Below are 27120 nucleotides of genomic sequence, written 5' to 3'. Positions count from 1 at the left end.
ACAGGCTATCTATGCATGAGAACTATGCGCTCCCTTGCAGTTTAAATATACAAAAATACGTACAGACACAAGCACACGGTAACATTATGGGATCTTAACTGTTCTATATCTGAGTTTTCTCACTGAATAAATTCAGCCTGCGTTGTTACACACACAGCTAATTCAAATGGCTGCACAGCATTCTGTCGTGATGTGTTTCATAGTTCAATCGTCTCTGCCTGACATATCTGGGTTCTTTCCAGTCTTTTGCTATGACAATGTGCAATCAATGCCCCTCTGCAAGCAAATACAGAACGGTTCACTATCCTTCATGACTCCAGAGGCTGAGGCAGCGAAGGCTCAGCTCAAGGTATGAAGCAACTTCTTTACAATCATTCCTGTGACGTGTGTGCACCAAGGAAGACTGAAATGCCTAGTCCTTGTCTAATAAAGACAGTCAGCCTAGTGACCAGCAGAAGAATTGGCACTGTGAAGTGTGTGTACCAAGGAAGACTGAAATGCCTAGTCCTTGTCTAATAAAGACAGTCAGCCTAGTGGCCAGCAGAAGAACGGGCAGTAGACACTAGGTAGGCACTCTGACCGTTGCTAACTGCTATACTGTTACACATCCACTTCCTCCGTGCTTACTGGGTGATGAGGCGTCCTTGTGCACGGCCGTATCTGAACACATCCTATCAACAATGGTGATCCTCGGGGAGGAGAAAGGGCTCGGCATCAGGAGCACCGGCTGTTCTTGCAAACGCTCAGTTCTGAGTACCCCTGTAACAGCTCACATTATCAGAACTCCAGTTCCAAGGGACTGGACACCCTCTTCTGGTCTGCATGGGCATCAGACCCACGTGTGGTGCGCATACACACACGCCAGTGAAATATTCACAGACAGAAAAATAAAGAATTTTTAGAAGGCTTTACCAGGTTTAAATTTTAGGAGGTTTACCAGGTTACTACCATCATATGAGCCCAAAATTTCTAATATGCCATCCATTCTCGTAGAGAGCACTCAAAATTGAAATATTAACTATGCTTTTGGATAACTACAAAAGTTTACGCCAAGTTAAGTTCTCTGAACCCCAACCCCTGTAACCTTTCTCCTGGAATGAAGGATATTCTGAGGGTTTATTGAGATAACAAAGTGAGACATGAAATGAAAACCAGCCATGCACTCACTACTCGTGTTTTATACACCACAGAGGTTTCAGAAGTAAATTTGCTTTCTGCTGTATAAAAAAAAATACCTTCAATTGCTAAGATCTTGTAAAAGAACAGGCTTTTTTGGTGCTATTTTAATTTTTTAACATTCAACATAAAACAATTAAAATACATTTTTAAAAACTAAAAGATTGATAGTTGTCCAACAAAGCTAGAATCTGTGAGGTGTAAGGTTGAGTTCTAGTCTTCTGGCTGTGTTGGACAGGACACAAGGCCTTCAGAGTTCCGCTGCTTCATTTAGATGGATTTCGGCTAGGAGGCCATCTCTAGACATGTTCAGGTACTTAATATTCTAAATATTCTAATTTAAAATTATTACTCTGGCTGGTAACTCATTTGCCCACAATTAGGACCCTATTCCAGGCATTGACATGAGGCAGGATATTGTCTTTACAGAGTCCTTCAGTCTGTGCTAGAAATGGGCACCAGAAATCAGAGTTCACCTACATGGATATGGGGCCAGAGTGATTTTAACTAAACCCTTCATCTAGACAGGGGCACTAAAGTTCAAGTAAAATCATGTAGCCCTTCCTCAAAGAAGGACTGACTTCTCAAACTCAGTCACATGACTGGGACGGACAGGAGAAGCCCTTCACGCTGCCTGAACATTCCCAAATCCTCTCAAGAGCAGAATAACTACAGAGGCCATGGCTCCCAGTTCAGGGCCTGAGACCGGCACCCTTGCCAGTTTCCATGCAGAAATTCTACAGGGAAAGGACGGGTTCTCAATGTCTAACTCCACGTAGTTAGAGGGAACAACTGTGGATCAGGGTGACAGCGATGTGACCGGCTCAGGACCATGTATTTGAACCCATAAAGGGTCTTTTACATGAAACATCCACAGAAAGTACAGGTTTATCATTCACTGGGCACTGCAATATGGCCAAAACACTGTGTACCTCAGTCTAAGGCAGACTCTAAGACAGTCTGCCAAGGTTCGAGAAACTCCATCTGGACAGAAATGCTCTACTGGTCAAGTACAAAATGCCTCAGACTAAAGGCCACCTAGGACACCAGCTTTATGAAGCCCTGACAACAGGCCCAGCGATAAGTTCTTTTTTCCAGGAGAAAAGGAAGGCTGGCCTAGAATTTGTTATGTAGTCTAGACTGGCCTCAAACTCACAGTAATCCTTCTGCCTCAACCTCCAAGAAGTATGTTAACACAGAGTCATTTTAAAGCTTTATAAAATATTTGTATCAACATAGACATAAAATCATTAGACTGGCTACTATTAGGTTTCTCATATTTATATAATCAAATTGAGACCTACAATGACTAATAAGGGTCAAGAATCATGTCTGTAAGACTTACTGGTTTAAAAAATAGTCTGAGTTACTGTATATAATACAAAAATGTCATGAAGATGCAAATATTTTTGGAGCTATGAAGAAACCAAACATCAAGGAGGAAAATGGGGAAGCTCTGTGCCCGTGCTTAACATGAAAAGCCACTGTCTACCCAAAGGAAAAAACTTCATAGAGATCGTTCATTTTTTCACTCAACACAAACGCTTCTTTAATTCATTTGACAAATCTAGGCTAGCCCTGGGGAGTCAGCGAAGACATAGAATTTGAAGCTAGAAGGAAACCTGTTTTCATCAGCTCATCTCATGGCACCGACACACTGACACCAGGCCGCGGGACCCCTTGAAGCCTTCTCGGAGGAAGGTCTTGCCGAGTGGTCTCGTGATACGGCATGTGGGAAGGGTGGAGGTCACTGTGCGGTCATTTTAACCCATGTTTCTTGACCATCCCAAACCAACAAGAGCCCCGCATTTACACAGCTCTTGGTCTTCCAACCTGGAGAAGGTCATTTCAGCTCTGAACTTCGGCCTGTCCTGAAGACTCTCAAAGTCCCTTTCCGCTAACAGGGAAGAAGATGACTGGGGATTTCTAACAATGGGCACGGTCATTACCTCATAAGGGGCCTGTTCTATTAGATGATTCTAGTTAGAAAGTTCTTTTATGTTGAGTTAAAAATCAACCATGCAGGGCTGGAAAGATGGCTCAGTGGTTAAGAGCATTGACTGTTCTTCCAGAGGTCCTGAGTTCAATTCCCAGCAACCATATGGTGAGTCATAACCACCGGTAATAATATCTGGTGCCAACTTCTGTCTTCAGGGACACATGCAGGCGGACCATTGTATACATAATAAGATATAGATAGATAGATAGATAGATAGATAGATAGATAGATAGATAGATAGAGGATGGATAGGTAGGTAGGTAGATAGATAGATAGATAGATAGATAGATAGATAGATAGATAGATCAACCCTGTAAATTCAACCACACAAACATATCACTGCCTCTTCTATATAATAATTCCTCAAATATTCCAAAAACTTTAAAAATACCAGCATCATCATTAGGGTGCACACGTGTGGAGTTGAGGGGACATCTCTGTGAGGTCGGTTCTCTTCTTCCACCTTTTGTGGGTTCAACTAACCAGCCTCGGGTAACAAGATTCTAAACCTGCTGGGCCCATGTTGCTAGCCCATATTCCTAAACTTCCTTAATAAAAATTAAAAAAAGTCCTTGCATGCCATTCAATCCCAGGATCCCCAGCAGCTTTAGAATACTGCTTCCCTTCTTCTGTGACACCTTTTAGTCAACATTTCTCTTTAATATCCAGCACCCAGCATGTACTGTGAAGAGTCTAGACTGGCAGTGTACCCCGCATGTTTGCTGTGTATCTATCTGGTAGCGAACCCTAAGAGCCTCATTGACTTGATGTAGAAAAGACAGCTGACCATGGGGACAATCAGGATCACTAGCATAGTCGCATCTGTTTAAATGGCCAAATAAGGAAGGATACAATAGGGTGGTCAAGGTACAGACTGGCGCTACACGCCCTACCTGGGTTCTATGGATTAGGCTTGCTTCTCTGCTTCCTTGCCTACCCAGTAGCAATAACAACTGTCTTACCTCACTAGATTGGCATAAAAAAATTAAGTGAGATATCACACATAAAGCATTTAGAAAAAGAATCAGTATCGGGAAGGGAACTTAGCGAAGGGATCATCCTTCCAGGTGATTATCCTATGTACCTTTTACAGGGTGTGCTTTTCACAGACCACATGGGAAAAGGCAAGTCTCGGTCATTTCCTTAGCTGAGACATTACAGATGAAAGCAAACTGACACTCTCTTAGGTTCAAAGGATGTGATAGCCTTCTTCAGAGAGAAACAAGCTGAACTTTGTCAACTGAGAGGAAGCCAAGGGAAAGCAGAATAAACAGAAAGCAACTGCTACAGAAACAAACTCCCAGGGACATTTTCCTTCCCATCGGACCCAGGCTATTCAGTCCAAGATGGCATGGATGCAGAATTCCTGGGGTTATAAGGGCCACCACAGTCTGATCCCTTTGCTTACTGGTTTCTTTGAATGTAAACACTTCAGACACTCCTGACAGAATCATAACCAAGTGCCATACTGGTGTCTTTTCTGGCCACTGTGACCAAATATCTCGCAAGAAGCAAAAGGGAGAAAGGACTTGTCTGGAGTCACGGGTGGAAAAGAGACCTCTACCACAGCAGACTAGCCTTGGCAGCAATGCACAGTAGCTCCAAGGTCGCAGGAGTGGGTGGGTGGGCCGCCCCACCCTTGCCTCAGACCAGGAGGCGGAGAAAGGAGACTGCTGACACTCTTTAGCTTTTCTTCTCCTGTTCAGTCTAGGCTCGGCCTAGGGGATGACGTCACCCATGTTTACAGTGGGTCATCCCCTCTCAGTTAAACCTCTCTCTGTTAGAGCCCTCCTGTGGAGAGAGGTATGTCTTCTAGGTGATTCTACGTGGAGAGGAAGGAGTGTTAAAGCTAAAGCGGCATCCAGCATACCTGCTTGAGCCAGTAACCCTGGGCAGTAAGAGCTCTCTGCTCCAGCACTCTTTCGGATCTAGACGTAAGAGCTTTCAGTTCACATGGCGCCTCCATTTGACCCAGCAAGGGACCAGGTAGACTCACACTAACAATGGAACTTCACACATAGCTCAGTGCCTACTGAAAAATGCTAAGGATGGGTAACTTAACCAACAAATCTCTGCATTCCTTCTGAGTTAAACAAATATGCAAACAAAAACTCCGTGCTGCTTTCTGCCCTCCTATGTCAGGGGTTCCTAAGGATTGGGCCTACGGCCCCTACATCCTCACTCTCACAGTCAGCACCCCCCACTTTTATTTCACAACTTATTGAGATACAAGGTCATCCTCAGCTGCCCGGTTTAACTAGCCTGGAACTGTCCTGCAGCCAGGCAGGCTTGAGTCTTGAACTGGAGAGTCTTCAGCCTCGACCTTCAACTGGGATTACAGGCCTGAGTCACAAAACCTGGCCAGTTATCTCCCTATCTCAGAAGATTTAAATACCAAAACAGCTTCTTTAAAATAATTCATTTGAGCCGGGCGTTGGTGGCGCACGCCTTTAATCCCAGCACTCAGGAGGCAGAGGCAGGCGAATCTCTCTGAGTTCAAGTCCAGCCTGGTCTACAAGAGCTAGTTCCAGGACAGGCTCCAAAACCACAGAGAAACCCTGTCTCGAAAAAAACCAAAATAATAATAATAATAATAATTCATCTGTCTGAAGTTTATCTTAATCTTCATTAAAGTTTAAAGAGACTCCTCTAAACATGTCTAGAAGCTGTGACGGGGGTCATGTTTAAATCACCAAAAAGCCCTCTTCATTAGGAAATAACACTACCCTACCCATCTGCGATGGCCATCTCATTGCTGATTGGTTGCTTTTCCCAACCATGCTCACTAACATAAGATGAAAAGTGGACATAAATCTTCCTTATACCTCTCAATGAAAGGCAGGGTGGAATGTTTCCTCAATATGGGATTCATCTTCATAACCTTCGAGGTTCCCAAACTTTCAGAAATGGGCCTCACACTGCCAGTTGTGAGGGGGAAAGATGGGCAGGACATTCAGGATAACAGCCACAGTGGTCTACTAAGCTGCAGAGACTCATCACTGCCCTAGGTATTTTATAGGTTATCACATTAATCTGATATTGAGAGTCCTAGGAAGCAGGTCCTCACTCCACCGCTGCAGATCTCTTTAAAGGGATCAGCTAATGTGACCACTGCCACATAACAGGGCTGAAACAGGCTCTTTGACTTCGTAACCTAAGCTTGTGAGCTCTGCCCATCATGGTAGCATTTACACTAGAAATAACTTAATGAACACCAACCTAATTTACTCATACGACAGTAAGAAGGATAGGAAAGGCAACATGGAACGGTAGGCTACGTACGACAGTATGCACAGTGTACACAGATCTTAAACCACACCCACAGTCTCCTGGCTCTCCTGTCTTGGTGCCCATGTGCCTCCATGGGACTCAGACATTGGATGCAGAAGGGACCCTGAGCTGTGTCAAGGGTGGGCTAGCAGTGACCCTGCTCTGTAGGACACTCATGATAGAAGCCATCTTCACAGAGCTGAGCGTTCATTTTCAAGAAAAGCCTAAGTTTTCCATTTTCCATCAACTATTTATAGATTGCCCGTGTACTACCGTTTCTTGTCAATATATTACCCTTAGGGACTTCTGGAAGACCAGACTTTGGCCACTCTTACTCCAACCGCAATCCTATCACATGGCACCATTAACCTTTGACACGAACCAGCTAAAGGAGCGTCAGGAGCTGTCAGGATGATCTAGGAGGGCAGGATATTTAAATATTTAAGCAGGAGGATTGTCAATTACCACTTGAAAACATGCCTTTTGCTGCATTTTATACTGGGGAAAGTTCTACCAAGCTCCTATTGTAGCGTAATGCCCAGCAGTCTACCTTTTCAGCCTCTACGTCTCCAGCCCACAAAACTTCAGAAAGAACAGCTGGTCGACGACATATCCAAGGCTCCACCTCATCTCACGCTGACAGACACTTTGGTCGTGTGTGTCCAAACCAAGGAACACTTTTGAATAAGGTGCTACAAAGCCCAAAAGTAGACACAGCCCCGGCCATCAGAGAGTCATGATAAAAAATACACCTACCTGGGAGCAGAGCAGTCTAGGGCAAGCTCTGTCTACAACAAGGGTAAACAAGTGCAGCTGGAGGGCAAGCAATAGTCACACAAGTGACTTCCACAATCTCTCCAAATGCAGGCTTTGCCTTTGCCTGCACCTGCTCTAAGCCCCAGGCCTTCCCTTTACTGAAAATCTAACCCTTAGACCATAAACTCTGGGACCCTCCTTCAGATTATCTCTAGCTTTCTTGGGTTAAAAAATGAGGGAATGAATGAATGAATGAATGAATGAATGAATGAATGAATGAATCAACCCTTGTTCACTCCCAGAGGAAGGCGAATGGTACTTTCTGTCTTTGCCGAGCCCACCGTCCCTTGGAGGATGGAACAGTAAGCAACATTTCATCTCCAAGGCTCCTCGCGTTTACCCGGAGCCTGCTCAGTTAACAGCAAGGCTAGTTCTGCCTTCTGTTGCTTTATCCTAAAGCACCGAGCATAGAGAGGTGGTGAAGCTATAAGATACTGGTGTTTCAAGCATCCAGCATTACTTCTAACCCTCTGCCCCAAGGCCTTATAAACCACCGCTTTGGATCAATCTATTTGTCTCCTCTCTATTAATTTAAAGTCTATTCTATAAGCACAGACGAATGGACATGGCTAAAGGCAGTCTTCAGTGGACACGGTTTACAGGTCCCCAATGGTTTCCATGCCGTCTCCACAGAAGCTATTCTAAGCCTTCCCGAGCTCCCACTCATAGCCACACAACCCGGTCTTTGGTTGCACTGAGAAAAAATGGTACTATTTGGGCTTGAAATACGCACGCTCACTGCCCACACCTGCCTCTGCCTTGGCTCTGCTTGCACCCTGCTCTTACACCCGTCGGCTCACTCAGCAATCTGGCCCCATCTAATATCTCTCTCCGTTCTTCACGTAAACACACTCAGAAGCAAAGCGAAGAGAAACGCCGAAACCACAAGGCTCCAGGCAATCTGCGCTCCCAACAGTCCGACCTCAGAGAAGAGCCTGCTGTCTCTCTCCGATACCACCCCACCCTGGAAACCACTCGCAGCCACGAGACCACACGAACCCCAAGTTCACAAATCCAAGTCACCTTGTCAATTCCTCCAGGACCTGCCCTCTCCACAGCACCTGACGTTTAGCAACTTCCGTCTTGAAACTCTCTGACGCTGGGTTCTTATGACATCACCGCCCGGTGACCCCACCGCTTCACTTAAGAATGCTCTTGCTCGGTCCTCTGGCCAAACCTTACATTTTAACATTTTCCCAGGATTCTATTCTTGGCTTTCCTCTTCTCCAACTAAACTCTCCCTGGGGAGAAGGAGCGGCAAAGCACTGTTTACACTATGAATTATCCCACATGCCCATAAATCAATAAGACTAAATTTGAATGCATGCGCTTCCTCTTCCCACTCAACTGCGCACCAGCGCTCACCTCTAGCATGGTCCTCTCTGTGTGCTTATCTGGCTGTCCCCCGTGCTCTGTGCACCTGAGGGACAGACACTAGTGTCAGTAGCAGCGACGTCCTGGTGTGAGGGCTGGAGGTGTGGGTAGGTGTGCCGATTTAGCAGAAAGGAACACATCACAGGGGAGCTAAGTACTGCGTCACTGCAGGAAGAACCACGGGGATCTCCCTGAACTAAGGAAAAATCTAGAGGAGAGATTTACATATGCAAAGAGATATAGATAGAGATAAGTATCTCCTTTCCTGCATTTCTCTGCTTATCATAAATGCCAGTGATATAAAGGGAAGTCAACTTATATTTTGATTTTATAAATGAAAGAAGCAGAGAAATGGGAGAAGTGGTCAGATTTCAACTACCACAGGTAGAAAGAAATGGGGGGGGCAGGAAGGCGGGGGCTGTGCATGCTGGGCTGCAAGGTGTGGAAGGCCAACGTCAGGGCACTGGAAGGAAGAGTACAAGATCTTTTTTTTTTTTATTTTGAGTGGTGACACAGTTTGTAGGTGGCAGCGAACAAGCGAGACCTTTAAGCAATGCACCTTCTGATTAGAAAAGAGGCTGGACCAGAGGGGCCCTCTTCAAGAGTTCCCTGATGAATTACCTCAGTGAGGAGAAATGGAAGCCTGAACTACAGCAACTACAGTGAAAACACGAGAAGAAAATATTGTTTTTTGACTGTAGAAAAATGACAAAGGTTTTGAATACTTAAATGAAGGATAAATTTAAAGGAAATAAAAACTTTAAAAACACAAAAATTTAAAAAGTGAAAAAGGAGCAGGGCAGTGGTGGCACAACGCTTAGGAGGCAGAGGCAGGCAGATCTCTGTGAGGAAGGCCAGCCTGGTCTCCAGAGAGAGTTCCAGGACAGCCAGAACTGTTAGACAGAGAAACCCAGTATCAAAAAAACAAAAACAAAAAACAACAAAAAATAAAAGTGGAAAGGAAAGCAATTCTTGTTTGTTTGAAACAGAATCACTGTGTAGCCCAGGCTGTCCTAGAATCCATGGCAATCTTCCTGCCTCAGCCTCCCAAGTGTTAGAATTACAAGTATGAGTCTCTCTCTCTCTCTCTCTCTCTCTCTCTCTCTCTCTCTCTCTCTCTCTCTCCCTCTCTCTCTGTGTGTGTGTGTGTGTAAGAGAGAGAGATGTAAGAACGCATTAAAGTGTACATATTCAAAGACATATATTTGAAAAACACACCTAAACCCAAGTTTCCTGAGCCAGTAACTGATCATATATTTGGCGTTTAGAATGTAACAACATATTTATCAGAGTCAACTGTTTCAGTAAGGACTGAACTGAGCATCCGCACACGCTTCAGAAACGCTACCCTCCAGCCCTGGAACAGAGAACTGAACATAGCCGTACCGTGAAGCTGTTGTTGGCATTTTTTGTGCTTGCTTCAGCGACACTGGCATCTGAGAGGTCAACTTCATCGAATATCAAGGACTGTTGATGGACAAGAACACAAACACGTTATGGAGAAGGCCAGCTCTTAGGTGTGTTTTCACTATCAGCCCATGACGATGGAAGTGATGTCAAGAATTAGGAATCAAAATCGAATGTTAAATTAGGGACACTACACAAGTTTGTCTCAGGCGACCCTACTGCACAAATGACCCATGTCTTCCGGAAGCCTGTCTGCTGTGAGTAGGAGAACCAGCTGAAGGACACTCACACTCCCACACCCTAAAGCTTGAGGCAACTCTGCAGGCAGTTGAAGACATCATTGCCCACAGGTTTGTCGAGTGGACGCCGCGAACAAGCCCTGGCTCAGATCACGGTGACTTACCAAATGCTTTGGACTTTACTGTCCTTGTCTATCAAAATGGGTCCAAATAAGATGGTGACCGTGCTCTGCAAACAGAAGACTGAGTTTGTCTCATGCTCTTAGCCATTATTTCACTCTGAGTGCGTCAGTGGTGAAAGCTCCAGAAAAAAAAAAAAATGGGAATTTTTTTTTTAAAAGGAGCAAATTCACCATCTGTAAATATGAATAAACAAATGCACCTTTCCTATTCTGAGTGAGTTAGTAGTTGCTCAGCTTTCAAGCCAGTGGACTTCCCACACAAGTGGAATTATTGTTCACCTCCATGTCTGCATGAAACACGTCTCCCCTTCCTGATAGCCTCCACTCTCCCAACCAGGGCATCATGTTAAGGGAGTTGCACTAAGTTTACTATGATTTTATTCATTTACTTTAATTCAACTGGACTTGTTTCCAAACTGAAAGGGCCGTACAATATGGGTACGACATGAAACAGACAAAGCCCACTGCAGCACAAGTTAGACCCTTAAACATGGAGGGTCGGCAGTCACAAGGAAATGCTGGGGAAAGCACCAACAATTCTCTCAACAGAAAGCAAATTCATCATCTTATCCAGGACAATTTGAACGGCACCTGAACGGGACACTTGGCCAAAGTCACAGGTAACCAAGACATCACTGTTTCTACAGAGGAGGATGCAAAGACACAATGGAGCCTGACTAGGGACAACGGTCAACATCAAACTTTTAAAATAAGATTACCTTGTTATTACTTTAACCTGAGAATTCAGCTATTCCTTCTACTACTGGTCCACAAACAAGAATTAGGTTTGCTCACTGGTTGCTTTTTCACCTTTACCAATGACTCTACTGATTATGAGGAACATGCATTTTTTAAACTGGAAATAAATGACTAGGCTTTCCGCCATCCTAATGTTTTCTTTCCAGTCAACATGAAAATATCAGTTTTAATAGGGATCTTCTTCCCAAACTATATTATATTACTTCATTCATTTGTTACATAAAAATGATTTTAAGTCTCAATTTTATTATGATGTGATTTTTCACTCTTAATTGCTACGATAATGAAGAGATTATTTGTGCCCGGGGTTGTAAAAGCACTCGGCATGTATGGTCTTAAGCCTTCTCTCAGTAGCACACAGTAGCCACAGGCACACTGTGGTCTGTGCATGAGCCGGGCTGTGAACTTCTATCTGCCCCTAGAATGTAAATTCCTAACAGCTGCAACAACTCTCAACTTTTTCTTATAGTCCAAAAATATTGAAAAGGGGTAAGGGGAGTGACCCAGAGTTTTTAATTTATTCTGTTATTTATATCATCTTAATTAGAAGAAAAAGGGAATCATATATTTGACTAGCCGACCACATGACTTGATAGCTCCCCCTTGAGGCGGAGTGCAAGATGACCACATCTATAATAAATTAACAGAACTACTAAGCTATAACGAGGCTCTAAGGCAAATGTAGTTTGTATGATCAGAGGTTTCCATCTACTCACGACATTAACAGTGCTTGGGACCGGTCTTGTTGAGTTACCTTTGAGTCTTTTGCATAATAAAGTGTACGGCCTCGAAGCTTGAAGTATCTCTTTTTCCACCTTTGGAAAGAGCTGGTTTGCTTCAGCAGCTGTCCTTCTTTAATACTGGTCTGGGGACAAAGCAGAGCACAAGGACAGAGTGAAAATCAAACCCAAAACCAAATTCCATCCAGAACCAATGATTCATGCACATTAGAATTCTGAACACTGCGGCTAACATGTTACAAATTACAAGAGATAATATTTCATTCCCATCACAGGTCAATAAAGAGAATGTACAGAAAGTACCAGAAAGTAAAAGTGAGTTTCCCATGGTTCTCAAAAAATTTACAGGTAGAACTGGCTACTGATGGACTCCGGAAGACAGAGAGTCATTGTCTTCAGCTGTGTACCCACAGTTCCACCAGGCTCCACCAGACAGTTCCAAACCCAAGGCCACACAGACAACCCTGGTTAAACTCACTGGGTCACAAAACAAAAAGACATGAACTTGAGGAAGAGCCTGGGGTGGGGACAAGGTAAAGAAAAAGATTAGGGAAGGAGGGGGTAAGGATAATCAGAATCCATCAACGAAATTGTCGAAGAACAAATTTGATCAATTTAACAAAAGCATTCGTAGACAGAGTGAAAGGCACACGTACATAAGCTAGCATCCGCCATGGAGCATGACTCCCACACCGCATATATACAGGGAGGACATTAGAGGCACAAGGTCATGTGCTGAGCACTAAAGCAAATGGCCTCTGGAGCCAGACAGTCTAATTCCTAGCTTCAGTACAAGTAATGGTAAGTGTAGGCAAGTCACTAACATCTTCATGTTCACTTGCATCAGAGCCCAGAGAAATACACAGCATATGGCAGGTGATAATTCAGAGGTCAGCCCACCAGAGGGGTGATCGGCTGATGGAGGTTAATTCTGTCCAGGCAAAGCCTGTAGGACCATTGACTCTGGAAACTGTTGTTTATATTTGCTAAAGCAGTTTGGTATCTCCCCAATACCTGCATTGTAGTGTGTAATCTCATGTGATGTGTATATGTCATCTCATGATTGCATCTCTTTTTTATATGGGATGTATTTATACACATTTATGGGCATATCCATCTGTGGGTGGTCAGGAAGATGACTTTTCACTTACTATATGATTTTGATATATAGAACACAAGCTTCATAACCAGATCTACTTGTCCCTCGAGGACTGTAAACACTTAAAATCCTGCTTTGTTCTTCTGCTCAGACTAACTGCACACAATTAGCTCACTTTCACCTCAAAGCAAGTTCAAACTAGACTGAAGGCGTTTTGCAAATGGATCATAAGTTACAACTTTACAGCTATGCACGAGGTCAGAGTCACAGATGTTGCTACACAAAGCACCCTAAGAAAAGCATGCCAGTTCTTCGCTTGCCAGTCTGCTGACAATAGACCTGTGTCTCAAAGTCTGTCACCGGGCACCCAGTCTGGTCATGATCTTACTCCCGTAACCTTGGAACTTTGTGTTGCCGTGACAATGGCTCAGCTCCCTACCAATTACCCCAGGAATGTGCTCTTGACCAATGAAAGGTAACTCTTGTAATTTTTTTTATTGATTCAAGGCCCCTGAAAAACCCAAATGGTGAAAGCTTGGTCACCAATGGAGCAGTGTTTGAAGACTGAGGCCAATCGTGAGGGCCTGGACTTCACTAATCCATTGATCTATCTATTGCTGAGCCATTAGGAGCCGGAAGAGTGCTGCCTACCTGAAAAAAGTGCATTACTGGAGGGGGGGCAGCAAATGGATACATTTTGTCCCCACACCCTGGGACCCTGAGGTGAGCAGCTTGGCTCAGTCACGTGCTCCTTCCCATGGTGCTCCATTTTACCACAGGCCACAAGGCCCACTTTCAATTGCTCTCCATGGGGATTTTGTCACAGCAATAGAAAGCAGATCAGCACAGGCTTGAGACTGCATGACACCTGGGGACTCTCCAGAGAGCATTCTGTAGCACATATCTAGAAGAGTTTCCAGGAGATATGTCTGGAAGAGGCAGGGGAGCCTTTGTGGCTCTGGACTGGATTCTGTAAGTGCTTTAGAGAATGTCAGTTCACTTCTGCTGTCTCCAGCAAAATACTCGAACCTCTCTGACCCTACCTAGTCTCTGATTCTCTCGTAGACCCTTCCACCCACAATGACGCTTTTCGCTTTTAATTAGGAAAGCATGGCTCAGACCTGGGTGCTGGCTACTACTGCCTGGGCTTATCCTGCTTTTCCCTCGAGAGTCATCTGGCTAACCTCGCACTTCCTTCAAGTCTTTGCAAAAGCCAGGGGAGGATGTTCACTTGTGTCCTGATACATGTCCACATGCTGATGCAGGCACATCAGTGCACATGTGTGTGCATGCCTGCAGAGGCCAAATGATATTTGTGGGTGTCATTCCTCAGGCATCATCCACCTTTTTTAAAAGATGGGGTTTCTAACAGGCCTGCAGTGCACCACAGAGACTAACGTGCCTGACCACTGAGCACCAGAGGTCCTCCTGCCTCTGCATCCCCCACATTGGGAGGCCACACTTCCTTCAAGCCTTGATCTCAGTGAGACCCAACTCAATGGCCACCTGTTCGATACTACAGTGTGTTCTTATTCTCCATGCTTCTCCACAAGACACTTCTACAATGCAATTTACTTACTTTACAATCTGTTTTAAAATACAAAGTCCCTGAGTTGATTGTATTATAATAAAAATTTAATGTTTTGCTTTAACTGGAAGATAAAGAGATAGGAAAGAGCCTGTCTATACAACTGTACTCAAGGGACACATCATGACACTGTATTCAAGAGGGGTCCAGGATGGCTCACACTTATTCGGAATTCAATACAAGAATAATAATGCTACAATGAGCCTCCAAAGCAAAAGCAGTGCAGAGAACCGAAGTCCTAAACTGTCCCACCAGACTGCCATGGGGGATCTCAAATGCCGAGGACGTTACCTCCCACCAGCTAGTGGGGCCTATATGAATGGCTGAGATGAAACCCTGTCTGATTTTAGAATTTATGTGCAAGTTTGATAATAATGCCTTATATTATCAATAAGCTAGAAAAGGTGAGAAGAGTTTCCTGCTCGGAAGGAAATGAGGTCATGTTAATGTTTAGTTTGATTTTCTGGTTCACTTTGCAGTGTGTTCTGGGAGTGTCCACCGGGAAATCACTGCAATTTAATGGAAAGAAGAAGAAGAAAAGAAAGAAAGAAAGAAAGAAAGAAAGAAAGAAAGAAGAAGAAGAAGAAGAAGAAGAAGAAGAAGAAGAAGAAGAAGAAGAAGAAGAAGAAGAAGAAGAAGAAGAAAAATAACACTTCTGAAACTTTAGCACCAGAGAACAGGTCTAAACTCAGGCAGACTTCAAGCCAAGCTCTACAACATACTAACAGCATGAATCTAGGACACTCTACTGCTTTATGCCACATTTCCTATCCAAAAAAAGGAAGTTCAGAATACCAATTTCACAAGCTTATTGTTTCTAAGTTCATGATACAGTATGTCGGGAGAGCACTTACAACAGTATTTGGGCTACAGAAAACCTCAGTAAGTGGCATCAAGTATTATTATTGATGATGATTTCATTGGGCTATTAAGTTCCGAGAGTATTTTCCAGGCATGAATTCTAAGAGCTTCCTGGAAAAGGTAAGCAAGTGTTCACTGGCCACTGTCGAGGCAAATATCAGCTGAGTGGGTGGAAAGAAGCAAGACAGGAAGCTGCAAGAGATGAGATTCAGGATCCGCCAGCCATGAGGAGGAGCCCGCCTTTTACTGTAAGTGCAAAAGGCTAGTGAAATGTTTGAGGCAGGAGAGTAGCTTCTACTGGGCATGCTGGACACTCAAGCCCAGGAGACTTCATCCAGGACAGCTAGATGCCGGAAACTGGTGAGAACACGGCTGTAAGGGGAGGGGGAGCTTTGGAGAAGCAAGGCGCGAAGATCCGTTCTTACAATCATTGCGGAGCACCACGGGAAGGCTGACGCACTCACTGCAGTGAACTCCATAGTACAGGCAGAATCCCAAGTCACCACCAGAGGCCACTGGTGAAGTGCCAAGGCTGGGGTGCTGTGACCCAGAAGTTCATACTGGGGGCACACCTTCGATGGCTCAGGAGAGTCTACCTTGAGTCTGAATCCCAGGCTTCGAGTTGATTCTGATGAAGTTGGGGAGGCAGAGACCAGAAGATCCTTGGGGCTCACTGGCCAGCCAGCCTAGCCAATCAACAAGTTCCAGGTTCATGGAGAAACTTTGCCTCAGAAACCAAGATGCAGAGCAGCTGATGAAGACACCCAGTACTGACCTCTGCCCTTCTCACACCTGTGCTCTGCACATAAACACATGTGCACATACAAAAACATACCATTTTCACTCCGGGTTGTCTATTCATCCTGGTTTATTTCAAACAGTAATTAATTAGCATGGTGGAACCATCTTGGTAATCTGCTTATTTAGTTTGAGACTATGGAAGATCTTACTTATGCCTTAATTTCCAAGAGTGAATGACAGTTTCCAATATTAATCTATTCAGTTTCATGTCTAGGAGCGTGCACAGGGCCCCGCTCTGCATAAGATCACTGATGTCTTTTCTGCAGAAAAGCTAGATGAATGGGGATGTTAGTGCCATTTAGAGTAAAGAGCCACTATCAAGAAGAGCATGGGGGTGAATTAGGCTAACAAAGGGTGAGGAAGGTAGAGAAGGCTTTACCAGCAGGGCATGGGGCTGCATCAAAGGTTAGAGCAATAGATTTCAAGACAGACAAATAAAAGGAAGGAGATTGAAAGCAAAAGGAGCCTGGCAGTCACAGGTCAGAGGCCAGAGAACATTACACCCAGTCTTTTCTGATGCCTGTGGGTGTGGGTTTGGTAGTGCAGGCAGCACTCCATGGGGAGGTGGAAGCAGGTTATTTGTGTCTTAAAATAGCGCTTGTGTAAGTGAAATAGGTCCTTTTTATCTTCTTGATCTTTTTCTTCATTATGTTTAAAAGAACTTCTGCTTATGTATTTTTATTTAACTCTTCACTATCTTAGACAGAGCTTAAGGAATATCCCGATATCCATGCTCTTGTTAGCAGCATGTACACTAACATTGTAACAATACAAAGATTAGCACGGCCACCCGAGCAAGGATGACATGTAAATGTTTTTACAAAGAAACAGTCCAGACACAAAAGTACTGAAGAGAATCCTTAAAAATATGAACTCACAGCAGCTAGGGTTGCCAGTACAAAACCCATAAAAGCCAAAAGCCCAGCACAGATGGTGGGGTAGACATCTCCAGGCCTCACCTCATACAAACCTGCCAGAATTCACAAGCAATGTACCTAAAATCCTTGAAGAACACAAGAAAGAGGAAAAGAAATATTCTTTTTGTCCTCTGAGGGCTGTGACTTAACAATATTAAACTGGGGCAGAGTTATTCATGTGAAAGTCAGTCCTCAAATGGAAACTTCTGTGCACACATGCCTAAACACATTCCTTATGAAAGGTACGTGACAAAATTATTGCTGTCACAACTCTAGAAAATATATTCACATAATCAATGTGTGGTTAAGGAGAAAAAACGTGGGAGAGTGATAAGGCTTCTCAAATTTCAAAATAGTGAGTCTACAGAGTGAAGAAACAAGAGTCCATTTTTAAAAATCACACAACTATATTCAATATATTGAGCTACGACAACAGATGATAGCAAGTGTAGCAAATAATCCTGATCAGAAAGTGATGGTTACAAATGAAGAAAAGAGTGCGCAAGAGGCTCAGCAGGTAAGGATTCTTTCAGTCAAGGCTTGACGACCTGAGCTCAATACCCAGAACCTACACGGTGTCAGGAAAACACTGATTCCCTGAGGCAGCTGTCGTCTGACGCTCGCAAGCACACTGTGACCACAAACCAATCAAGAACACATTGAAAAGATCACCCACCATCATCAAGGTAGATATACCCCGGAGATGCAGTCACAGGTCAACAACAAGATCGATAAATGTAGTATGCACTCACACCAACACACGCACATGAGCACACACACACACGCACATGAGCACACACTCACACACACATGAGCACACACACACAAGTAAATTAAGCAAGTATGGCTTTAATTTTGTTCTTAAGATTTTGCAGGGTAAGGGAACCTCAGTGCCTGGGAAGCCGAGGCAAGAAGACAGTGAGTTTTAAGACAGTCTGGACTACAGAGCAAAACCCTACCTCAAAAAGCAAAACAAAAAAACAAACAAAAATCAATCATTTAAAAAATGTTTAAACATTTCATTTGTATCTTGCTGGATTTCTAAGACTATTTTCAGTCCAATGTCAAAGCTGCCAAATTGTTCATTTTCTGTCCCTTGCTTAGAGCAAATAAAACTCTTTATAGAAATTGTACCTACACACAGATGCCCTAGGACTGGGCCCGCATCTCACACGTTTATGCCTGGCAAAAAGGGAGACATTTCAACAAATACTGAGGAAATTCAGAAAATCATAAGAGCATATTTTAAAAATATTCAACCAAAGGAACCAGGAAGTTAAAAAAAAAAAAGAGGGTAAGTTTCTTGATAAATACCACCTACTGGTGTTAATTGGAATGAAATAAATAATTTAACAGATCCATAAACCTCTAGCAAAATAGAAGCAGTAATTAAAAATCTCTCAAAAAAAAAAAAGAACAAAACAGATTCAGGACAGAATTCTACCAGATTCCAAATAACTAATGAAAATATTCCTCAAATTATTACACGAAATAGAAACTGAATGAACATCTTCCCCATACCAAAACCACACGAAGATACAATAAAAAAGGGAAAGAAGGAAACTATAGATCAATATCTTCTATGAACATAGATATGAAATTCTCAATAAATTACTTGCAAACCAATCAAGAACACATCAAAAAAGATCATCCACCATATCAAGTTGGATTTATCCCAGAGATGCAGTCATGAATCAACAAAGAAAATCAATAAATGTAATCCACCACGTAAACAAGACAGAAAGGTAAAAACCGCACAGTGCTCTCATTAGAGACAGAAAAGGCCTTTGACAAAATCTAGCATCCTTCCATGATAAAAGTCCTGGAGAGATCAAGAATACAGGGACATAACTCAACATAACACAGTCAATTTACAGCAGCTCTGTAGCCAACAACAACCTAAATGTAGAGAAACTCAAAGCAATTCCATTAAAAGCAGGAACAAGACATTGCTTCCATTCTCTCCATATGTATTCAATATAGTACTTCAAATCTTAGCTAGAGCAATAAGGCAACTGAAAGAGGTCAGTGGGCTACAACTAATAAAGAAAGAAGTCTTCCAAGTATCTTTATTTACAGAGGATACATATGTGATCCTGCAAAGTCTATCCAGAAACTCCTACAGTTGATAAACATTTTCAACAAAGTAGGAAGATACAAAGTTAACACACAAAAATCACTGGCCTTCTTACATACAAATGACAAACGGACTGAGAGGGAAACAATACATTTCCCAAAAGCCTAAAAGAAAAATCTTGAGAGAACTCCCAAGTAAGGGTAGGATAAAAACTTTTAAGACACTGAAGAAAGAAACTGAAGAAGAATCAGAAGATGGAAAGATCTCCCCATGCTCGTGGACTAGTAGGGTTATTATGATTAAATTGGCCATCTTACCAAAAGCAAACTATAGATTCAGTGAAATTCTCATCAAAATTCCAATACAGTTCTTCACAGAAATTGAAAAAGTAATCTTAAACAAAGAAAACCAAACTACCTAAAACAATCCTTAATAATAAAACTACAGAAGAGGGTATCGCCATCTACAGAGCTATAGTAATAAAAACAACATGATATTGCCATAAAAATAGACACATCGATCAAGGAAACAAAATTAAAGACCCAGATATAACTCCAAACACCTACAGGCACCTGGTTTTTTGTTTTGTTTGTTTGTTTTTGTTGGTGGTGTTTTAACAAAGAAATCAGAACAGACCCTGTAAAAAAGACAGCATCTTCAACAAACACTGCTAGCCAAACTGAGAAACTGCATGTTGCAGAATGTAAAAAAAAAATCTGTATTTAAACAGGGTTCTCAAGGATGAAACATAGAGAGCTAAGCACCGCTCTGCAAAAATGTCCCACATCCTTGGACATCAGGGAAAGGCAAAGAAAGCTACTTGAGACTTCATCTCACTCCAGCCAGAATGGCCAAGATCAGTAAACGAATGGCAGTAAACACAGGCCAGGACTGGGAAGAGGGAAACATTCATTCACTGCTGGCAGGCGGGCGTGTAGACTGGTAAAGCCACTGTGGGATCAGAACTTACCAGTGCTCGCCTGAGCAGGGGCTCAGAACAAGTGAGCAAGGGGGTGAAAGCAGACTGACATTCAAATCACCTGCTGACCAGCTAGGGAAAATGGACCTCCAGGCTGTTGTTAGAGACTGCTCAGGACAGGAAACCTGGCTGCACGCTGAGGAACAGAGCCAGGGGGCCTCCAGTAGCCAGCCTGGCTCTGGAGGATGTTATGTACTAACATCCCACCATTAAGAGACGCTGTCTATCTCAACAGCACTAATATTATCCTTGGGTGGTACAGGAAGAGAGGGCACACCTATGAAGTGTGTGTGTGCATCACTGCTGGTGCAGGAGGGGGCACACCTATGAAGTGTGTGTGTGTGTGTGTGTGTGTGTGTGTGTGTGTGTGTGTGTGTATGTGTCCATCACTGCTGGTGCAGGGGGGATACACCTATGAAGTGTGTGTTATTCCATCACTGGTGACAGAATACCTACAAGGGACGACAGGTTTATTTTGGCTCAGTTTAGGATACAGTCCATTATGGCAGAGAAGGCCACAGGCCACACAGCTGGGTAGTTCCCTCGACAGCAGCCAGAGCTATGGCAGCAGGAACTCACAACCTGTTCATATCTCAGCACATCAGGAGGCAGAGAACTGAGCAAGAGGCAGGGTCTGAGCCAGGAATGGTAGCGATGCCTGTGATTCCAGCACGCAGGAGGCAGAATCAGGTAGATCTCCATGAGTTCAAGGTCAGCCAGTGCAACTCCTTGTCTTCCAAAAAGAGGAGAACGGGGAGGCTACAACCCTCATATGCCCAACAGTCAGCTCTTCAACTCCAAAGTTTCCACAAGCTCCCAAAACAGTGCTGGTAGTCAGAATCCAGGATTCAAACAAACGGTGGAAACACACACACACACACAGTTTTACACACAAAACCTACCAGATGGCATAGAGAGAAAGTCTATCTGTAAAATGTATACAGCAACTACTATACCTGTAAAATCCATACCGTGACTACTATTTAGAGCTGTGATGGTGGGACCGCTGTGGGATAGGGCTCTTGTACCCTATAACGATTTGGCACTTGTGTTGGTTTAATAAAACACTGATTGGCCAGTAGCCAGGCAAGAAGTATAGGCGGGGTGACCAGACTAGGAGAATTCTAGGAAGAGGAAAGCTCAGTCTGAAGCCATCATCCAGACACAGAGGAAGCAGGATGAGAATGCCTCACAGATAAAAGGTACTAAGCCACGTGCTAACCCATAACAAGAATTATGGGTTAATTTAAGTTGTAAGAGATAGTTAATAATAAGCCTGAGCTAATAGGTCAAACAGTTTATAAATAATATAGGCCTCTTTCTGGTTTTTGGAACTGAACAGCTGCGGGACCAGGCAGGACAGAAACTTCTGTCTACACAACACATATATTCAATATATAATATTGCTTGTGAGGTGGTCATACACAAACTAGAAAGAAAAGCCTGTTTTACTTCACATCTTTTAAACTGGAAGTTTGCCTTCATGGGGTTGGGAAGGTGGCTCACAGGTTAAGAGCATGTTATGGAACATTTGTACACTGCGTGAAGATGTGTTGCTATGATTGGTGTAATAAAAAGCTGGATGGCCAATAGCTAGGCAGGAGAGGATAGGTGGGATTTCTCTGGAGAAAAAGGAAGTATCTAGGCATGTGAATTTTGCCAGAAGAGCAAGTTGGACATGTCATACTAAGAAGAGGTAACTAAGCCATGTGGCAGAGCATAGGTTAAAAAATATGGATTAATTAAATTGTAAGAGCTAGTTGGGAAAAAAGCCTAAGCTAAGGCCAAGCTTTCATAATTAATAATAAGTCTCCAGGTCATTATTTGGGGGCTTGGCAATTCAAAGACAGTCCAACAAGAAAGCTTGCTACAAGATCATTTATTGCTCTTCCAGGGGATACAACCTTGGCTGACATCACCCATGATGTGCAGCTCACAGCTACCTGTAACTGTAGCTTGAGAGAAATGATGCTTTCTCCTGGCCTCTGAGGGCACCTGCGTACATGTGGTGTACATCCACACAGACACATATACATATCTACACATGCATAAAGATAGGAATAAATGTTAAAAAAGAAGTCTGCCTTCACTACAGGTTTGTGCCCTGGTGCATCCCAATGTGCTTCTTTGTTGTTTCTTGGTCTTTCTTAGTATTTCTGTGTGATTAGAAAATACTATTCTCCCCACACAAACATGCCACGGCCCTTGAAGGTAAGCCATTTGATCTCCTTCTAATTCCTCCTGTGAGCCTCTTTCATCAGTCACCTGTGAGACTGTCACCAGCCTGGCTCTTCCCTCACTCTCTAATTTGCCCTCCCATTCCTTGTGATTCCACACCCACTTAACTTTGCACCTTGCAGCCATCTTTCTATCCCCTTTGAAATACTATCCTGCCATGCACGTCCTGCCTTAAAAAAAAAAAAAAAATTCAAGCTGGGGGTGTGATCAGTAGTAGAGCACTTGCCTAGCATGCAGGAAACCCTAGGTTCAATCCCCAGTACAGTAAAATAAATGTTAAATAAATTTAAGTCTCCTTGTTAATATATATACACACACATTATTAAATTCTAAATATATACTGTAGCTGTTCAAAATCCTGCTCATCATTACAAGGAGGACTTTGGAAATATTAACAAATCTTACTTCACCTGGTAGGTTTTGATTCAATATCACAGAGGACACAGGAGCCTATAAATATTAATACCTTTTGAGTCAGGCCTGATGGTACAGGTTTATAATCCCAGCACTCAGGAGGGAGGGGCAGGAAGATCACAGGTTGATGGCCTGTCTGGGTGAGCCCTGTAAAAGGTATAGATAATTCAATATTTGGGGTTCTTTATTCCTGTTATTGAATGTATACATTTACTCTTACCTAGCTTTCAGCATTTTAAAAATTGTGACTGGGGCTAGAGAGAAGGCTCAGCAATTAAGAGCACTTACTGCTCTTGCAGAGGACCTGGGATTTGTATCCCAGCATCCACAGGGGGACTCACAACCACCAGTAACCCAATTCCAGGAGATCCAATGTCCAATGCCCTGTTGTAACATAAGTGGACTCCTGAATACATATCACACACACACATACACACACACACACAATTAATTAATTAATTAATTAATATCTCAAAAATTTTAGTGTCAAATTTTTGACAAAGCACATTCATAGGAAACTACTGTGTCTCTTCGTCATTATGTCCCTTCTCTTGTATGGAGCCCCAGTTTGTGCCATTCAGCCCTCTCCCCAGTACCACCACACGGATCCCAACCTCAGAAGCCAGAAGGGCAACTGGGCTAAATAACTGAGCATGCTCAGTCACCGCAACTCTTCCCTTCTTCCTCTCGAAGGTCAGCTGCCCACACTCAGCAAAGTGCACCCAACTACAGCTCAGACTGACACTGGATGGAGACGAACAGACTGGTACCTGAGGTAGGAAGAGCACAGCAGGTGCATGTGCTCAACACTGCCACCCAAAAGATCTCTCCTTCCAACTCTGAATTAACTTCTTTATCAAAAACCAGCAGCGCCGGAGGAGAAACTGCAGTGGGAACAATGAGAGGTGCTGATATCCCAGCTCACGGAAGAAGACGCATGCAGATAACTTTCTGGGATCAATATTTAATAAAAACCAGAGTCTTTCGTCATTTAGAATATCATAACCATTCCCCTGGTTATAAACTGCCTTTGGTGCGGTGCCCTCAAGCAGTTTTGTGTATCAGAACAATCTGGGATGCTTTCCCAAAGGTATATAGCCAGACACTTTGTGGGGTGACCCACGGTCAGGCCGGCTCAGGTTCCCGGCACAGGATGAAGCCCCTAAAAATCTACATCTCGGCAACAGAGGTCAAAAGCCAGGGTCAGACATAAGATCAAACTTCACAATAATTTTTTATGCACATAAAAATATAAAACCAATTGTTAAAACGGTTAATGAGAAACAACTGCTTACTTTCACATATAAAACACACGCCAGTGTACACGCTGCCACTCCAGTTCTCCGCAGTGGCTGTGATGCCTGGTCACCACAGGGTTGCAACAGTGGGTCCCTCCAATGCGGCCACACAAGGGTGATTCAGCAAGGGCGAGCGAGTGGTAAGCTGTGGGAATTCCTGTGACCTCATCTCTGTGTAAGGAAAAAGCTCACTTTGCTAAAAAGCGAGTCCATTATACAATAGGCGGAACAATGGGGGGAGGAAGGATTTATACCTCTCCGAAACTGGAGCACATAGATGCTCATGAAAGCAGGATGAAGAGGGGCCCCTGCACCTCTGAGTAGATCCAGAAGACCTAGATGAGGTTGTTCTGTAAACTGTTAGGACATCTGTGCGCAAATTAGCATGTTCTAAAGCAAAACAATAATGACTATATAATGTAGTCTAATGATCCTTTATAGCACATTCCCAGTAACTTCTAATTTATTCTGTTCCTTATACTGGTTTATAATTTTCTTAAGAAAAACTATAAAAGTATATCACTTTGAAAAGTAATTGGATTCTGTGAATACTTATTTAATTCCAAAAGTTAATCATTCTGTTTTTAATATATATCTTCTTTATTGACGTTCATGAGAATAAATTTCTAATTAATATTAGAGAGATAAGATTACACAGTTTTATAAAAGGCTATTATATTGAAAATGTACAAAACGTCCCTGTATCCTTATGTCAGTTCTTTCGTAACTTACAATGAACTGCAAGATCTTACCACAAGGTGGCAGTGGTGTTACACAGATGATCAGTCCTGCCTTGGGAAGCTTGGTGACCTTTCTATTATGTAAACCGTTGCATGTATTTCATGAATGGCATAAGGGAACTGTCATAAGGGGTTATAAGACTTAAGCGAGGTGTGGTGGTGCATGCCCTTAATCGCAGCACTTGCGACAGAGGCAAGGGGATCTAAGAGTTCGAGGCCAGCCAGAATTACATAAAAGTCCAGGGCAGCCAGGATTGCAGAGAGCCCTAACTTTTAAAAAATACAAAAATAAATAACTTTAAAACCTCTTTTAATTCTGAATTAACTTCTTCTTTATCAAACTCCAAGAATAATCCGTTTTCTCACATGTGACATTTTGATGTAACCACAACGATAAAACTATTTTGATAGGGCATTTTGGTGGCGCCCAAAGTAAACTACTAAACACAATGTCTACTTTTTTAACTAATAGCTCATGCAGAACAGAGGCTCTACACCACTCCTGACCCTTGGCATCCCAGAATTCACCATGCTCCCAAAATAGCAGTTCAGGGCTGGGGAAGGGCTGGGGTCACTGCTGTGGTCAAGGACAGGACGGGACCCAGTGAAGTTCAAGGAGCCAACAGACTGACTGTGCGCAGCACCAGGATCACATGTGACCATCCACACAGATACCAGGAAGAGTTGATTCTCTTTCTGTACAAAAGATGGGTTTATTTTCTGGTATTTCAGCTATGTATTCAATATTTTCATGGTTTCTAGTTCTTCCAAGAGAATATCTGGGTCCTGATGACACAGGAATTTCTCATTTAGATATTTGTCAGCTCACTGAATTCAGTCACATGGACAAATTTACACACAGACAGATATGCACGCTGTGCCAGAAATTTCGCTCAGAGATGGCTTGCATGAGCAAAATTTATACCCCCAAAAGATAAGCTAGTTTGTTTAAGTATCATAATTGCACGTGCATGTGTACACACATGCGCGCACACGCACAGACACACACACAGAATTGAAACACATTTGATGTCTCCTATACTTAAGATGGGACAGAGGAAGGATCAGAGATGAAATCTGAGCAATTACCAAAGTAACAACAGTCTGCCCCCACCCCCACAGCACAGGTTCTAGACCGCTTACAGCAGCCTGTTCCCTTACCTGGATCCATCCCTGCTGTACTGGCTACATTTATCTCAATCTGACACAGACTGGAGTCATCAGGGTGGGGGAAGCCTCAGTTAACAAACTGCCTCCGGAAGATTCAGCATAGGAGCGTAGGCGAGCCTACAGGGCATCTTCTTCACTAGTGATCTGTGTGAAGGGGCTCGACCTATTATGGCGGTTCCATCCCTGGATTGATGGTCCCGGGTAAGTCATGGGGAGCAAGGCAGTAAGCAGCACCCCTCCATGGTCTCTGTATCAGCTCCTGCCTCCAGGTTCCTGCGCCTTTCGAATTCCTACCTTCACTTCCTTCAGTGAGGGACTAAGATGCGGGTGTGTAAGCCAAACAAACCCTTTCCTCCCCCACATCGCTTTCAGTGACGGTGTTTCATCACAGCAACAGAAACCGTAGCTACGACGCCTGTCTTCTGATATCCCCTTCAGAGACCTTCACCACACTGCTCATCCAAAAAGGAGCTCGGCCCCTTCCTGCTATTTCTACATAGTGGCCTTATCTCGAGCTTTATATCCAATGATGTAAGTTGTCTCCCTAAGGCACAGAGCTACAGAACCTTGAGCAAATCGCTGACTCGTTGAACCCTCTCCTAACGAATAATAATGACAGCCCCAGCGTGCTGAGGTGCTGTGGGCGCTGAGTCTCCCTCATCTCTGCACCCCGAGCACCCGGTCCTGTGCCTGTCACCTCAGAGGGTTGCTATAGTTTGTTTATAGCCTTGCTGCACCAGCCTGAACTCTTTCTCTGTGTCTTCTATGGTCATTCCCTCTCCACCTACTTTCCTTTCTCTTCATAAGTGTTATCTGGAAAGTAAAAGGCCCCTTCTACGACGGAAGCCTTATGAAAGAGCTGCCCCACCCCCCCGGGACCTGACAGCTCTCTCTCCTTCCACTTCAGACCTCCCATCGGCCGGTCCCATTTACAGCCTGTTTGCAAATCTGACTGAACTCCTTCCACGGCCCCAAT

General features: G+C 43.6%; 1 protein-coding gene across 3 annotated transcripts in view; it reads right to left on the bottom strand.

Moving 5' to 3' along the window:
* The window catches only part of Dgkh (diacylglycerol kinase eta), a 171402-nt gene that overhangs the window by 85316 nt on the left and 58966 nt on the right, over positions 1–27120 (bottom strand). For all 3 annotated transcript variants that reach the window (XM_057785776.1, XM_057785777.1, XM_057785775.1), the window contains exons 3-4: positions 11977–12087; positions 10022–10102 (exon numbers count right to left, since the gene is read on the bottom strand). In XM_057785776.1, coding sequence (XP_057641759.1) covers positions 10022–10102; positions 11977–12087 — 192 coding nt within the window. The remainder of the gene's footprint in view (positions 1–10021; positions 10103–11976; positions 12088–27120) is intronic.

Source organism: Chionomys nivalis, chromosome 12 (genome assembly GCF_950005125.1).
Source record: "Chionomys nivalis chromosome 12, mChiNiv1.1, whole genome shotgun sequence".
Taxonomy (NCBI): domain Eukaryota; kingdom Metazoa; phylum Chordata; class Mammalia; order Rodentia; family Cricetidae; genus Chionomys; species Chionomys nivalis.
This window is presented reverse-complemented; position numbering and strand designations above follow the sequence as displayed.